The sequence below is a fragment of the Dromiciops gliroides genome, chromosome 1, assembly GCF_019393635.1.
Source record: "Dromiciops gliroides isolate mDroGli1 chromosome 1, mDroGli1.pri, whole genome shotgun sequence".
Classification (NCBI taxonomy): domain Eukaryota; kingdom Metazoa; phylum Chordata; class Mammalia; order Microbiotheria; family Microbiotheriidae; genus Dromiciops; species Dromiciops gliroides.
In genome coordinates, this window is record NC_057861.1 from 360,492,133 (window position 1) to 360,509,452 (window position 17,320).

General features: G+C 40.4%; 1 protein-coding gene across 1 annotated transcript in view; it reads left to right on the forward strand.

Moving 5' to 3' along the window:
- FBXL7 (F-box and leucine rich repeat protein 7) overlaps positions 1-10,006 on the forward strand; it is a 503,869-nt gene extending 493,863 nt beyond the window's left edge. The window contains exon 4 of the mRNA XM_043975574.1: positions 6,687-10,006. Coding sequence (XP_043831509.1) covers positions 6,687-7,423 — 737 coding nt within the window. The 3' untranslated portion in view covers positions 7,424-10,006. The remainder of the gene's footprint in view (positions 1-6,686) is intronic.
- Positions 10,007-17,320: the final 7,314 nt, after the last annotated feature.

Genomic DNA, 17,320 nt, shown 5'->3' on the forward strand with positions numbered 1-17,320 from the left:
ACTATGGAGTTGTAATGGAGCTTTGCAAGACTGTGAAGATGCTATGTGATAAGGTTGCTGGGAGAATTAGAAGGAAGTAGATTTGGCAGGAAGGGGATGAACACTCAGAAGCAAGACAAATGAAGACATGGCTTTTAGCAGAGACATCCAGCACCAGGTGAGGATTTAGCTAAATTGCAAAGAACGTCTCCTTGAAAACAACCTTGTCATTGCCATAATGTGAGCAGAACTTGAAACAACAGGTGTAAGTTATGAAGGGGGATCCATTTTTGTTCAACAAGTAGAGCTACCCTAAAATGAGCTGCCTTCCAAAAAGGAGAATAGTGAGTTCCCCATCACTGAGGTTTTCCAATTTCTTAAAAATGTTATTTATAGATCAAAAGAGCAAAGGATTGTAGCTTTAAAGTTAGAAAGGACTATACAGGTCATCTGGTCCAAATGCCCCAATTTGCAGATATTGAACTGTGGTTTAGAGAAGTCGGATAACTTGACCAGGGTCACACAACCAGTATTATCAAAGGTACAACTTGAACCCAAGACTTTATATCAACAAGTCCAGCTCTCTATCCAGTGTGCCCTGCTTATTCGAGTTCATTATATTTGAGTAAGGGTTAGACTAAGACCCTTCAAATTCTAATATTCTATGTGTAGAAAACACTAGGCAGCCAGGTGGAATGGTGGATAAAACCCTGGACCTGAATTCAAGAAGAACTGAGTTCAGATTCAGCCTCAGCTATGTGGTTCTGGGCAAATAATTCCCTTAATATCTGTTCAGCTTTCCTCATCTGTAAAATGGGAATAATAATTGCACTAAACTCCCAGGGTTGCTGTGAGGATCAAATAAGATAACATTTTTAAAGATTTTTACAAACCTTAAAATCTTGTACAAGTGCTATCTATTGTTGTTGTTGTTGTTGTTGTTGTTGTTGTTACTATTACCACTAGTAGTAGTCCCAGAATTGTTGCAAAGACCAAATGAAATAACATTTGTAAAGAGCTTTTCAAACCTTAAAGTTTTAAATAAGTGCAAACTATAATTATTGTTTTTACTACTGCTGCTGCATCTAGTACTGTTAGTAGTACTAGTAGTAGTAGTATGTTCAGTCATTTTATTCATACCCTATTTTTCATGATCCCCTTTGAGGTTTTCTTGGCAAAGATACTAAAATGGTTTGCCATTTCCTTCTTCAGCTCATTTTATAGATGAGGAAACTGGGGCAAACAGGGTTAAGGCATGTGACCTGCCCAGGTTTATATAGCTAGTGCTATAACAGTAGTGGTATGTAGTAGTAGTAGTAGTAGTAGTAGCAGCAGTAGTAGCAGTAGTAATAGTAGTATAAGTAGTAGTGGTGGTGGTGGTAGTAGTATGTTGTAGTAGTGGTATGTAGTAGTCCCAAGATTGTTGTGAAGCTCTTATTATGTGCCTTGCGTAATGTTAGTTACTACTACTACTACTTACTACTATTGTTGCTACTACAACTAGTACACTATTACTACCAAACTCTTATGGTTATTCTGTTACTCCTGCCACTACACAATTCCACAGTTCTTTACATGCACACATAGACTTGCATAGGGCATGGACTGAGGGTGCTGGCAATTTGCCTTAGACCCTTCCTTTGAGAGAAAAGAAGTAGTAAGTTGCACTTACTACTAAGGGGAAAGGGGAGGGGCCAGTGGTAATCCAATGCACAGAATGTAGCCCAGAGTCTTTGCATTACTGTATATTCACTATTCCTTTTCCTTTCACCTTTGTCCCATTAGCAGTTAAACACTCCAGCATAGCACTTTCTCTAAGATCTCTTCTGATCTAAAATGTTCTAAACAGATACATGTAAGATATTCCTCTACAATTTGAGTATCTGGTGGATACCAACAAATCCTTGAGGACAAAATGAAACATCACCAGCCATGTGAATTTTATATCTTTTGATAATTAAGGTCTTTGTTTCTGGTGTGAAAGACAGACCCAATGAACCAGAAGAATTTATTTCCGACAGATAGCAAGGCCCTGCCATCCTGAATCATTTCAAAATCTCTCTGGAGATGAAGATTAAAGCCCAGAGGACCTACTGGGCACCAAAGGCTGAACCCTCATGGCTAACTCCGTCTTTTCTTCATCTCATTCACATCCTAGGCATGGGATGAATGGTTGAGAGGTTGATAACAGCAAGATATGTTAAAGATTTTATTGTAATTGAAAAGTATGGATGGTACCTTGAAGGATTTGAGGGGGGGGGAAGAGGGAGGGGGGGGAGAGAGAGAGAGAGAGAGAGAGAGAGAGAGAGAGAGAGAGAGAGAGAGAATAAAGATAAAAACCATGTTACTAGGTAAATAAACATAGCCTAGTGTCTTCAGTGATTAATACCACTAACAAAATCTGAGGCACTATCAGACTTCCTCAGTTTGCTCTTTCCTTAAAAGAAATGCATCTGTATTTTTTAACTTATTAAAATGACAGGCCATTCTTTTACTTATACTCTTTTCCTGGCTCCTGAGCATCTAGTGACTCTCCTGGATCAGCTGGCTTCACGGCAGGGCCACATCAGCTACATTCTTGTCTCAGAACTGAATGTTCAGTTAGTCATGATTGGGAAGAAGCCACTGGCATTGACAGAGTAGCAACATAAATACCTGGGAACATTTCCCTGAGAGGATGGATGTTATACTAGAGTATAGTCCCATTTCTGCTGCTACAAACTCTAATCTTGGACAAGTCATTTGACTTCTATGGGCCTTTTTCTTCATTTCTTGGAAGGTGAAACTGATAGCCTCTGAGGCCCTTTCAATTTGAAAGTTCCCTGATTCTCCTTGCTGTTCTCCCTACAGCATTTAGATGTAGATGTAGATGTGTGTACATATATATTACATATACACATGTGTATGATATACATACACACATACATATTTATGTATGTGTGTATGTACATGTATATATGATAGCTAATTCATCCTGGAAGTCCTGTCTCTGCTTAGAGATCCTCCTAATCTGGCCTTCGGAGAGGTAGCACAATTGAAGATGCATCTGGGACAGGGAGACTTTATAATTCTGGCATAGAGTATCCACCCTGGCCGTGCTGGGAAAGGCACATTCCTGGCTCTTCTGGGTTGGCTGGCTAATTATTTCTTGGCAGCTCTGCCACCAGACGCTTAAGCCATTACCTGGCAACCTCCTCAAGGCCTCCAAAGGCAGCTGCTGGTGGCTCTACTTCATATGTTGTCAGTTCTGGGGTAATCTGGAAACTCAATAAAAGCATAACAGAGAGGAAGAGAAAAATCAGAGAGGCTTCCCTAGCAAAAGGAAGTCACTAGATAATGGCTAGATTGTACTTTGACCTATTTTTAAAGACATGAAAATACCAGGTAAAACTGCCTTGGCCAAAGGTTGGTGCATCTAGGAGAGGTGACATATGGGAGAAAATACTAGATGTGGAGTCAGGAAGACCTGAATTCAAATCTTGCGTCAGACACTTACTAGCAAGTCACTTAACTGCTCCCAGCCTCAGTTCCCTCATCTGTAAAATGAGGATCATAATAGTAACCATTTCACAGGGTGATTATGAGAATTAAATAAAATAATATGTAAAGTGCTTGATAAATCTCGAAGTGCTATAAAAATGCTGGCTATCATTTAATCTGAAGATTCAATTTCTCACTGGTGTGAGTACTCCTTCCTCTTACACAGATGGTACATGGCCTTTATACATTGTAGTTCTGGGGGTAGGGCTGTTGGTTGCCCCTTTTATGCTGAACCTCCTTGAATTTAGCTGGACCTCACCAAGGACTCATAGCAGGGTATGAGTAAAGAATGGCCTGCCATTTTAATAGGTTAAAAAATGCAAATGTATTTCTTCTAAGGGAAGAGCAAACTGAAATGCACAATCTGGTACTTTCCCACTTACTAGGATTGTCAGTGCTTTCATTTTGCCTCCCTCACTTTGGTAAACAGAATACTATACCTAGAGTGATGCTGCTGCTGCTGATAGATACCCTTAAAGCCATTAGTCAGGCTTTGGAGAAAGATCCATTCTTAAGGAGGAGGAAATGGGTTCCCACTAATGAGAGGAAGCTGAAGTTAATTGTATTTTAGCAGCAACTTTAACAGAAATAAACCATGAATCAATATGGGCATAAACCTCACTAATTTGTTCAACCTAAATATAAATATTGCTTTCCCTCCCTTCTACCTCCAGAGTCATGAATCTAAGCAAAGCTAGTTTTGTTTTCTTTGGTTTTCTTTCTAAATGGATAACTAGTGAGTCCATTTGAACCAGAACTGAACCTATCTCTTTTTCTCAAACGATTACACGTGAATAAATCCAGAATATCATTGTATTCACTGAACTCAATGACTATCTCATTCACTTTGAGCTCCTCTTTTTCATATCAAGGTGTCCATTCCCCGCCCCCCCCCCCCCCAACACTGCGGCCTTCCTGAAGTGTAACAGATTGATTATTTTGCTGCAGATGGGGCTGGTAGAATTCAAAAGAAAGAAAATCAAAGCTCATATTGAGAGCTGAGGGGACGAAGTCATTGCGTAACACAGAGAGATGGGCTGTCCTTGCCTTATATCTAGCACAGACTGGAGGCCTCTATTTAGTTGGAGTGTTCACTCCAGCCCCATCCCAACCTTCCCGGCCCCACCCCAGGCTTCCAACAGGTATTGTACAAAGCCTAAAGAAAAAAAGAAAGACAAGGTTTCAAGGTGTGCTCCTCCCTGTCTAAACACAGAAATTATATTGGAGCATTAGAGCAGGGCCGCAGCCTTTAATGTGTGGAATATCTCTATTCTCCCAGGCTGGGTGGTTTACTCCCTCCCTATAATTGCCTGACATGGATGACTGTTTTTTTAACCTCCTTACTGCTAGATAGGAGAAAGTCCTGTGATAACCTTCTGAGCAGGCAGTCCCCCAGGAAGTGGGAGGAAACCCCTTCAGAGTGTTCACACTGTACAGAAAGGCTGAAGGACAATGTTCTGTTGCGCTGCCCTGACCTTGGAGGCCTGAACAGAGACAAGAGAGATAAGCGTATCCAGGACAACTGCAACGTAACAGAGAGGAATAAATGTAGCAATGAATGGTTGCAACCAGAGAGAGTATAAAACTGAGGAAGTGAGGAGGAAATGAAGATTTTGGTTTTTGGAAGGAGAAATAAGCTGGAGATGAAAGATACTGGTTGCTAAGAAAATGTTTCATGTTTTTGGTACATCATAATTGTAAGCTGTTCACCTTTTAGGTACTCCAAATATTACAGCATCAGATAGAGGAGGATAAAAGAAAGATGATTTATTTTTACTTGCTTTAAGTAAGATTCTATCTTTATATATCACCTCTGTCATACTAATCTGGGAAGGAGCTGTGATTTCATCAGCACAGAGAACTCCTGTTACAGAAATTCTCTCCACCAATACAGATCCCAACCACATACATAATAATAACATCTTACATCTGTAGTGCCTTATGGTTTGCAAAACACTTTATCTGAATTACTCCTTTGATTCTCACAACTACACTGTGAGTCAGGGCTATTATACCCATATTTTTTTTTCATATGAAAAAAACTGTAGCTCAGAAATGGGAAGGGACTTGGTCACACAATACTTAACATGTCAGAAACATGATTTGAGCCCAGATCTTCTTCATCAAAATATAAAATGGTACCCATTCCCCCAGCCTCTGATAGTCCCATATAATAATATCCCTCATGCAGCTCAGATGTTGTTTTCCCTTGAACAGAGGGAACTGAATAGAGAACTACACTAATTCTCACTATCTGTGCACTAGATTCGTATTTTGGTTTCATCCTTTTCTGAGGCATAGTAACAAAGGAAATTGGACTTGGAGTTAGAAAGACTTGCCTTAGACTTTTACTAGCTGTGTAAGTCCTAGATATATCACTTAACCTCTCCTCTATGCCTCAATTTCCTCATCTATAAAACAGGGATATTGGACTTGATGACCTTTAAAATTCATTCTAGCTCTAAATCTATGACTGATCCTGAGAACAGCAAGTAGGCATATATGTGTGTGAGTTATAGGGCATCTACTTTTGGATGAAATGTACTGGGGACAACTAGGTGGCGCAGTGGATAAAGCACTGGCCCTGGATTCAGGAGGACCTGAGTTCAAATCTGACCTCAGACATTTGACACTTACTAGCTGTGTGACCCTGGGCAAGTCACTTAACCCTCATTGCCCCACCAAAAAGAAAAAAATAAAGAATGAAATGTACTAACCATAGTTACATAGGATGTGGAGCCCTTAAAAGCAGGTGGAACAGGGGCAGCTAGGTGGCACAGTGGATTGAGCACCAGCCCTGGAGTCAGGAGGACCTGAGTTCAAATCCAGCCTCAGACGCTTGACACTTACTAGCTGTGTGACCCTGGGCAAGTCACTTAACTCCAATTGCCTCACCAAAATAAATAAATAAATAAATAAAAGCAGGTGGATCAAGATTACTATGAATATGGCAAATGCTTCTTCTGCCTTCATCTCCTGAATTAAAAATTGGGAACATAAAGACTATCATTACCATTGGTAATAGTCTTTGTGGTTGAAGGGAAGAGGTGGGCATCCCATCATTCCCCCCAACCCTCAACACAAGATTACTAATGATAGAACTGATGTCATGGGGGAGAAATAACATATCACTTTGACATCATAGAATATTTTTTCTCTCTGAATAGGATGCTCTAAAGTCACTTGCATCAGTCTGACCCGGGAAGCCTCTATCAAGCTGTCCCCTCTACATGGCAAACAGATTTCCATCCGCTACTTGGATATGACAGACTGCTTTGTCCTGGAGGATGAGGGTCTGCACACAATCGCCGCCCACTGCACCCAACTGACCCATCTGTACCTGCGTCGCTGTGTCCGCATCACTGACGAGGGCCTCCGCTACCTGATGATCTACTGTGGCTCTATCAAAGAGCTGAGTGTGAGTGACTGCCGTTTTGTCAGTGACTTTGGCCTGCGTGAGATTGCCAAACTGGAATCTCGTCTGCGCTATCTCAGTATTGCCCACTGTGGTCGGGTCACTGATGTGGGCATCCGTTATATCGCCAAGTACTGCAGCAAGTTGCGCTACCTCAATGCGAGGGGCTGTGAGGGCATCACGGACCATGGTGTAGAATACCTGGCCAAAAACTGCACAAAACTCAAGTCTCTGGACATTGGGAAGTGTCCTTTGGTTTCGGACACTGGCCTAGAGTGCCTGGCCCTTAACTGCTTCAATCTGAAACGCCTGAGCCTAAAGTCCTGTGAGAGTATCACGGGACAGGGCCTACAGATAGTAGCTGCCAACTGCTTCGACCTGCAGATGCTGAACGTGCAGGACTGCGAGGTGTCCGTGGAGGCGCTTCGGTTTGTGAAACGCCATTGCAAACGCTGTATTATAGAGCATACCAACCCTGCCTTCTTTTGAATTGACAGCCTCTATCTATGATCTCTTTTTATAAAAATTCAAAAAAAGGAAAAAAAACAACAAAAAATTTGGTTTTGTTAAGCAAAAAAAAAAATGTTAAAGACAGTATATGTAAGCACATGCCACTCTCATTTGCAATAGCTGTTTGTTGTTTTTTTTTTGGGGGGGTATGCTTTGAAGCTCTTGGGAATCAGCTTTTGATTATTTGTTATGATCTACATGAGATCAAAGAACAAAAATAAGCCTGTTTCTATTGTAGCTGTTACCTTCTTGTTTCTGGCCGGATTATTGTAAGTAGCTTCCTTCAGAAGGCCTCAGCAGGCCGGTCCTAATGCTACTGGGCATCTCCAAAATGCACTGACCCAGCATTCCCAAGAGTGCCTTCATTTGACCCAAAGGCCCAAATATCACACTTGTTTTGAGTGACATACATTCCTCAGTCGTACAAACTAATGTAAGCACCAAACAATCTTGGGAAATGGATCAGTAGTAGCACTTTACAAAGTGCTTTCTAAACTCTTCTTTGCTGATTAATCACTCCTCACAAACACCCTAGCATTCTGGATCTCTGTGCTCAGGCCCACTTGAGAATAGTGGAAATCAGAAAAGGATATTGTTGTTGATTTTCCCGGAGTCACCCAGGAAATCTTCCTCCTCTAAATGTCTCTGAAAGTTCTTACTTTATGCACCAAGCCATTCTATCAGACTAATCCAGGAAGGCTAGTCCAAGGTGCCAATCTCAGTGTCAAAGTTTCCTAATTGTCTCTTTCCCTCATCTGAGTGATCCCGATGTGTGCTGCAGGAATCTATTTCATATCATGCCCATGCTCTGTTGTTTGTTATGCTCCGTGAGCATGATTGGCAGGCAGCACTAACAGGGAGGGTCTATATATCTAAAGATGAGATTAGAGAAATCAGCCCCAAACAGATGCTGAGCTGAGATCCTTTAGTCTCTCCTTGGTATAGAATAATGTCATCCTTCCTAAGCCATTGCTAACAGGGAGAAACACCCTTGCAATTTTTAATTAAGAAGTGATGCCCAAATGGGCACACCCTTTCACTCCACAAAGTATGTGGTGTTTTTTTCCTTTCCTCAGTCTACTTGTGGCAGGCACATCTGTACCCCAGCTGTGAAAGCTTTAACCAGATTTCCCTTTTGTCATTCAGACTTCTGTTTTCCTCTTTCATTTATTTGTTCCTTTATGCACCCAGACTTCATTGTATGTATGAAGTCATTTGGGGTTGGGCTCTTAAGTGTTTAATTGTGCACAGTGTCACCTTATGTGCATACTTCCATAGCTATATGCATACTCCACTTCAAAGGATGGGGTAGCCAACTTCCACAATTGTAATGGTGCACTCTATGAAAATGGCATGCATATAAACAAGGGAACACATCAGTAAGATTTAGACTCTGGCCCACCAACCATGTCAACCATTCTCTGGAAATAAATACATACCTATGCACACGATTGCTGAATGGGAAGTTACAACTTTGGAGTGGAGTGGGAGCTTGCCAGTTCCATTTGCATAAAATCAATAAAAGGGTGGGGGGATTTCCATTGCCTTTCCATTTGAAGTTCACTCCCTGATTCCAGCTAGCATATGAGCTTCCAAATGCTCCCTCATAGCTCCCCACCCTTAATCATTCACTTCTGAAAACTGTTCTTCTACTTCCACCCATAAGGTTTGACATCCAAATCCAGGGTTTCTAGACCTCCAAGCCAAGTATGCTAAATCTGTTTTCAGAGCAGGCCGATACAATGATTGACAACAGCTTGGAGTCAGAGGCCCCACTGCTGTACATGTGTTGGAAAGAAGGAGCTGAAATAGGGAATCATCTGCCCAGTCTGCTTCTCATAATGAAACAGTAGCTTGCTTTCCAGACAACATCATTAGCATCACTGATGTAGCATTCAAAGCCATGTACTAAGAGGGAAAAAATGCATGATCTGGCTGGAAATACCACTTAGAAACACTCCTACAGCTTATAAATGTGCGCAAAACCCAAGGCAGCATTCTACATGCAATTTGTGTCCCTTGACTAAGGTTTATTTGTGAGTCATGGAGAATGTTCTCTCATCCTGGGTGATATGGTCTCCCAGGTGAGCTTGTTAAGATTTCTCTTACTTGAATGAGTGAAAGAATGAAAGAAGAGAGCAGACCCTCATGTGCCAGAGACCATTGGCTACTCTGTGGCTCAAATTATTAAAAAACCTTTATTCTTGCCATTTAATAGTGTCAAATTTACTGCTTTCTGCATATCTGACAAGGCCAACTCTTCACAATGAGTGTATAGCATATCTCTGCTTCATCCAGTTCCTAACTTTCTCCCCAGACTTCTCTTCATGATGTTCCATGGGGAGTTCAAGGAGTTTGAATGTTTGGAGGAGGTAACAGGAAATTGGGTTCAACAAGTTTTTAAGAGACCAAACAAAAGGCCTCATTAGCAAATTTGACTGTTTTAAAAATGTTGCTTCCTTCCTGGCTATGCTAAATTGAATGTTCTTAAAAAAATCCTAATGTTGGATTCATTGCGTGTTGTAAGATTCTCTAGAAAGCCATTAATTTACTACCATCAAGAAATAAAGCAATATGTCTGTAATCATCTCAGCCTTACTTTTTGCTGGCCTAACTACAGAAGGGTATTGCAGTGGGAACAGGAAAAATGGAATCAATCAAAGTTGCCTCTCTAACTGAGCACAGCCTGAATCAATCCAATGACAGGAGCCAGGAACAGGGATGGTTCCTCTGATGCCTGCAGTGTATATGTGGTTTTGTCATTTCCATTGGCTCAGCTATGTTGGCTTCAAATTAGCAGGTAAATGGAAAAGCATTTATTGCACAGGTAGTGAAGTTCCAACCTTTGAAGGAGTCTTCAAAATTCCTATACTCAGTATCTGTTGCTATAAAAACAGAGAGCTTTGGACCATGAGGACCTATAGGATACTATAGAAACAAAATCAAATGGGAATGGTGACAAACAGAATAAGACTAGAGAAACCTAAGGTGGCAATTTGTAAGTCACAAAGCTCCGTGAAACCCAAGAAATCAATTTTGGAGGAGGAAAAAGGCATAAGCGAGTAGCAAACTTCATCTTAAACCAGCACAAAGGATTCAAGAGTGATTGTTTTTAAGATGCTATAAATATCCTTCATCTCCTTTTCAGCCAATAAACTTTTCCCCCAAATCCCCCTAAAAACAGTAATGTTACTAGTCTCACACTGTTCATTTGACACCTCACTTCTCTCCCTCAGTTTCTGCATGGATCCCAAAGAAAGATAAAGAGGTAAATGAAAAGATGACCCTTTCAGAGGGCCACACATTCCTACTCAGACCTATGTTTGCAACTTTAAAGGAAACTTCAAAAAGGTTTTTATCCAAAAAGCACCCTGCGTGATACCCAGAATAAAGCTACTGCCTACCTTTCTTGTTTATTACTTGAAACGATTGTACATTTTGACAGGGGAAAAAAGCAGTGGAGCAGAACCACTCACCTTCCTTTGATTAGCATCCAAATCCTCATGTTAAAGCCAAACTGAGGCATTCACTCAATAAGTGGCAATCATGATTAGTGAGGGGAAAAAAAATGAAACTACTGATTTGGAAAAATGCTGAACAGGCAAAATGAGAGAGCAGGAGACTAAACAAAGAGTTTCAAGAATCAGGAGAAAATAGTCATACAAAAAATAAATGAGATGAAAAAGCTTCATGATGATTGCCATCTCTGACCAATACTCCTTCCCCACCCGTGTTTCTCCAAGTGCAGTCTGGTAGATCTCAGCATCTAACCTTTGATCCAGGTAAGGGTTTTTGGTTTTTGTTTTGTTTTGAATAAAAATTTTTCTTTTACCTAATTAGCTAGCATATGACCATTAACTAACGAGTAGGCCAATCAAGCCTAACCACCAGCCTCCTCCTACTCTTGTGTGTGTTTTGTTTTTTTTTTTTAGTGAGGCAATTGGGGTTAAGTGACTTGCCCAGGGTCACACAGCTAGTAAGTGTTAAGTGTCTGAGGCCAGATTTGAACTTAGGTACTCCTGACTCCAGGGCCAGTGCTCTATCCACTGCGCCACCTAGCTGCCCCCTCCTCCTACTCTTATTTTGTGATCACAATTAGTCATTGCAATCAAATGTATGGAGACCTCACTCACTTAGCTTTCTGATCATTTGATTGGCTCTTGGAAAAAAAAATGTGGATATCCCTACGCTAAATAATTTCCTCGATTACCTTACCAGTATCAGATCAGCCTCCATATATCCAACTCTCTCAATATTATAGAAGTCTGTTCAAAGTGACAAATACAATAGAACCACACTTGGTGCCTTGTGAACTTGTTCAGAAAATTTAGCCTTATTTCTTTTACCATAACAACATAATGGACCTGGTATCCAGAACCTCAACTCCTTTGATTCCATTTAATTCCAACATGCCATCTGTTTAAAACAATCTTTCCTTCTAACCAGAATGAAACTCCAGAAAAAGGAAACATTCTAAGATGATAAACTCGCAATAGAATTCCCCAAAACATGGTTTCTTTGTAAAAACTTTCCAAACTGTTGTTCACTTATTTCAGTTGTGTCTGACTCTTTGTGACCCTGTTTGGTTTTGCTTTTGTTTTGTTGTTGTTGTTTGGGTTTTTGGGTTTTTTTGGACAAAATACCAGAGTGTCTTGCCTTTTCCCTCTTTAGTTCATTTTACAGATGAAGAAACTAAGACAAAAAAGGGTTAAGTGACTTGCCCAGAATCATTTAAGTGTCTGAGGCCTGATTGGAGCTCAAGAAGATGAGCCCAGCACTCCATCCACTGTGCCACCTAGATGTCCTCAAACTATCCAAATTCTCATTAAAAAAAAATAAAATAAGCAAAGGTTGGGTCTCCCCATCTCACCCAGGCTGAAAGTGTAGTGGTAACTCACCAGCCCAGTTAGCTTAGGTCTCAAGCAACCTAGAGGCCACCCACTCTCAGGAGCTCACCACCTTAATGCTGAATTTGGTGGCAGTCAGTCAGCATAGCCTACAACAGCTCAGAACTCTAGAGGAACTCTAACAGAGCCTCCTTAGCTTCCCATTAGCTGAGACTGCAGAATTGCACCCCCATCCCCAGACAAATTGCTCCAAAGCAGCGGTTTGCTTCCATACAGTGTGTGCAACAATGACCCTAAAAAAATTCCAAAGATGAGCTACTTGAAAGCACAACTCAAGGTCGTTGCTTCTGATCACACAGATTTAGTGTGGTGAGCCCTAAACAAACAAAACCAATGGTAATATAAATTAAGACTGAGGTTCAGTGTTTTGGTGGTAATAAATGCACATTAGTTGGTTTCTAAAATCAGTCATCCATACACTTACTGAAAGGCAGCTGTTTGGGGCCACACAAAATGGTGTTTGAATATACAGACTCTGGACATTGATTTCACCAGCTTATATAAATCTTTAGTAAAAGATGCTGGATGTGAGGCAGCTAGGGGGCGCAGTGGATAGAGCACCGGCCCTGGATTCAGGAGGACCTGAGTTCAAATCTGGCCTCAGACACTTGACAACTTACTAGCTGTGTGACCCTGGGCAAATTACAACCCCAATTGCCTCACACACACACACACACACACACACACACACATACACACAAACAAAACAAAACAAACACAAAAGATACTGGATGTGCCCAATAAAATTTAGTGAGATGGCTGATGATTATAAGGAATTTGCTTCATGACACTAGGTGATAAACTAGTGAAGAATATGAAGCTTAGAAGCACTGACCTGGCTTTGATTCTTGACTTTGCTACTTATAACTTGCATGACCTTGGTGCAAGTCACTTTACTTCCTCAGTTTCCTTGTCACTCAAATGAGGTGATTAGAATAGGTAACCTTGAGGCAGCTAGGTGGCGCAGTGGATAAGCACCAGCCCTGGAGTCAGGAGTACCTGAGTTCAAATCTGGCCTCAGACACTTGACACTTACTAGCTGTGTGACCCTTGGCAAGTCACTTAACCCCAATTGCCTCACTAAAAAAAAAAAAAAAAGAATAGGTAACCTCCAAAGTACTATCTAAATAGATTTATATTAGAAAGGAAGGAAGAAAGACAGAAAGAAAGAATGAACGAAAGAATGAACAAAAGACAGAAAGACAGAAAGAAAGACAGGAAGAAAGAAAGAAAGAAAGAAAGAAAGAAAGAAAGAAAGAAAGAAAGAAAGAAAGAAAGAAAGAAAGAAAGAAAGAAAGAAAGAAAGACAGAAAGAAAGAAAGAAAGAAAGAAAGAAAGAAAGAAAGAAAGAAAGAAAGAAAGACAGAAAGACAGAAAGAAAGACAGAAAGAAAGACAGAAAGACAGAAAGACAGAAAGACAGAAAGACAGAAAGACAGAAAGACAGAAAGACAGAAAGACAGAAAGAAAGACAGAAAGAAAGAAAGAAAGAAAGAAAGAAAGAAAGAAAGAAAGAAAGAAAGAAAGAAAGAAAGAAAGAAAGAAAGAAAGAAAGAAAGAAAGAAAGAAATTACTGGATTCAATGATTCAGTGGGAGGTCTATTAGGGTTGCAAATGTGAATTTATCTGGCATTCCAGATAAACCTGGGAAACAACCAATGAAATCCATTAGTTGTTCTTTGAAACTGCTTTGATAACCTGACTAAGAAAGTCTGAAAGATTAATCCCTACTTGGTTAAACTTCTTAAATTGGACCACCAATCCTAATCCTGTTTAAAACCAAAATAATTTCTAATGGTTTAGATTAGCTCTAAATTGGTATACTACCTTCCACTACCTCCTCTCCCCCAGCCCCAGTCCTCCCAAATGATGTTTGGTGATAAACAATTTAAATAAATTCTAAACTTTAAATTCTAGTTTGTCCTTTGATGGTACTTAACTTTCTATTTTAAACAAACATATCATGTCCTTTTTCTTTTTGGAAGAAGCAGATAAAGGGGCAAAGTTACTAAGGCTGATAAATGGCCTTACCAATTTTATCACAAAGGTGTTTTTTTTTCCCCCTTTGGAGATGGGAAGCAAAGTAGAAATAATTACCTTTGTACAGTTTTGCATTTTTCATAGTATCAGAACAACTCAAAAAAGGGCTTGACTCTTCAACTGGAGCAGGCCTCATTTTGACTCCCTGCCCACCCCACCCCCAACCCAAGAAATAATGACTTTTTGACTCCCTGGCCACCCTACTATGCAGTCTCTGAGAATCGTTTAAGCTAAACAGGCCCCCTGTCTTCTTTGCACAGCTCAAGAAACTTCAGGCTGTTTCCCGTGTTCTCCACCTAATCAAACAGCCATATCTTTGATTTATAATCTATTTTATCTCTATTAGTGGAGCTCATTCAATAAAGATTTTCCATTAGCTAGTCTGAGGGTAAGGTTCCAGTTGGCTCTACTTTCTCCAAATTCAGCCATCTCAAACACCAAAGCAGCTGAGGGTTGCTGACCTGGAGGAGTCCTGGGGTGTGTGTGTGTGTGTGTGTGTGTGTGTGTGTGTGTGTGTGTGTGTGTGTGTGTGTGTGTGTGTGTGTGTGTGTGTGTGTGTTTTGAAGATCCCTTTTCAATAATGACCTCTCCTCTCATAATAGAAAACAGAAATTCAAGCCCAGGATTTCCAAGCTGGCATTGTTCCTTCCTTGACACAGTTGCCTCAAAGCTCACCATGTATTTCTTTTCAAAACAGCACCCACTTGCAGGGGATGGGCAAAGTAAACACTGGCACAGAACAGGGCACAGGCTTTCCTCTTTTTAAACGTGTGCTTAATCTCACGCCCATGTGGCCAAATGTGGGCAGTAGCCAAAGAACCTTGAAAGGTGCTCTGGTAAAACCAACGCTGTTTTTTTCAGTTTTCTTACATTCTTGACCGTTGAGCTTGTCTGTTTCTCTATGATCTCCCATGTTCCTTGTGTACCTACAACATCAGCGCTCCAGTCCCTGAATTACATAGGCACAGCTGTCTGGGGGTTGAGGGCCTCTTACTTCACAGCCAATAACTTATCCCGGCCAAGTTGCAAAGCAACCTTTCTTATCTGATTTTCTGAAACGTGCTTCACATCTGAGGAGCAGCAGCTCGATCTTAAATTTCCTACTGAGGACTTGGCTATTAAATGCCAGCTTTGGGGAAGCTAGAATCAGAATAGAGGTATTCAGACTCTTGGAGTGAACATTCATTGGTGGAACATACAGATAACTTAAAGGTATTGCCAAAACAAAAGTAATTTTAATGTGTTTTATTACTATTTCTTAATTTTATAATTAATCAATCAGTAAGTATTCATAAATAGCTACTATATTCTAGGCACTGTGCTAGCCTGAAGATACAAAATGAAAAATGAACTCTATCTGTTCTCAAGGAACATAAATATTGAGGGACACAATATTTATCCATATAAATATAAGTAATCATTTACAAAGTAAATAGAAGGAAATTGAAAGGGGCAGACATCCCCAGATAGTGGAGAGATTAGAAAAGGCCTCCTGAAGATGGTGCTTGAGTTGAGCTCTTAAGGGAGCTAGAATTCTAAGAATCAGAGATGAGAAAGAAATATATTCCAAGAATGGGGGACAGTTGCTGCAAAGACAGAGATGGGAGATGGAAGATGGAATCAGTTTTAAAGAGGCAAAATGAGTCTTTCTTAAATACTTTTCAGAGGACAGGTAAAATTTTAATTTGGCTTGTTCAATTTTTGTTCATTTGTTTTAGTTCCTTGTCAAGTCATGTCACTCATGTCTGACTCTTTGTGACCCCATTTGGGGTTTTCTTGTCAAGGATACTAGAGAGATTTGCCATTTCCTTCTTCAGCTCATTTTACAGATGAGGAAAGTGAGGTAGACAGGGTTAACCCTTGCCTGGGGACACACAGTTAGTAAGTGTCTGAGGCCAGATTTGAACTCAAGAAGATGAGTTTTCCTGACTCCACTGCAACACCTAGCTGTCCAGGAACATGACTATAATAAAAATGTATATACAGTGTCTCTGTATTTACTCCCACATGATCAATCCTTCAGAGCTTGGAGAAATGGGCATAATTCTCTACACACAGAGTATGTTTACTGGACACTGAATCATTGCATAAATTTCTTATCTGGAGTAGTCTACGGTCCCAATTGCCTGAGATCTCAGGAAACATCCAAATCAGACCTCAGAGCTATAGTGAATTGGTGTGGTACACAAGAATATTTTCTGAGATAATGCTGGTGAAATGACTGAAGCTACTTTAATGTCAATGTTAATGTTGCCCACCCCCCCCCCATTCTTAACAGCTGAAATCCCAAGTATTATCTCCTCTTAGATATATCATGAACCACAAATACATTTGAATATCAAATGCCCCTTTGGCTCTCTTCCTAATAGAGTTGTGGATATTTCTTCATCAACCAGGTCTTCTTTCTTACCCTATTTTTCTGTCCACTCCCATCATTTAAAGATCATTTAAATTAGGTTTTAGGGGATTAATTTTTGCTCCTGATAGAATACAGGGTCACTACTACTTATTTAGCAGGGACTCTTAAACCCGTCACTAAAATATTTGTACTTAAATAAAGACCTTTGACTGATATAAATCAGCACAGAAAGCAGAAACCCGAGCAAATAATTGTAGTATCCAGCATTTATGTTGTTTTTTCAGGTTTATAACATGTTTTACATACATTTTCATTTGATCCTCACAACAATCAGTAGGCCTTATACTCTCTGTTTTATAGATAAAGAAACTGAGGCCCAGAGTAATGATTGTTTCCATGGTCACATAGCCAAGCACTGCCTAACTCAGAGCTGTAAGGAGAATGCTCTTAAGTGTAATAAAAATATGAATCCAATATGATCTCTATGAGGCATAGTAGTGACTCCCAGAGAGACATGTGTCAGGTTGAATAAATGGCCTTTGGGAGAAACCAGGCATTTGACCCAAACCCC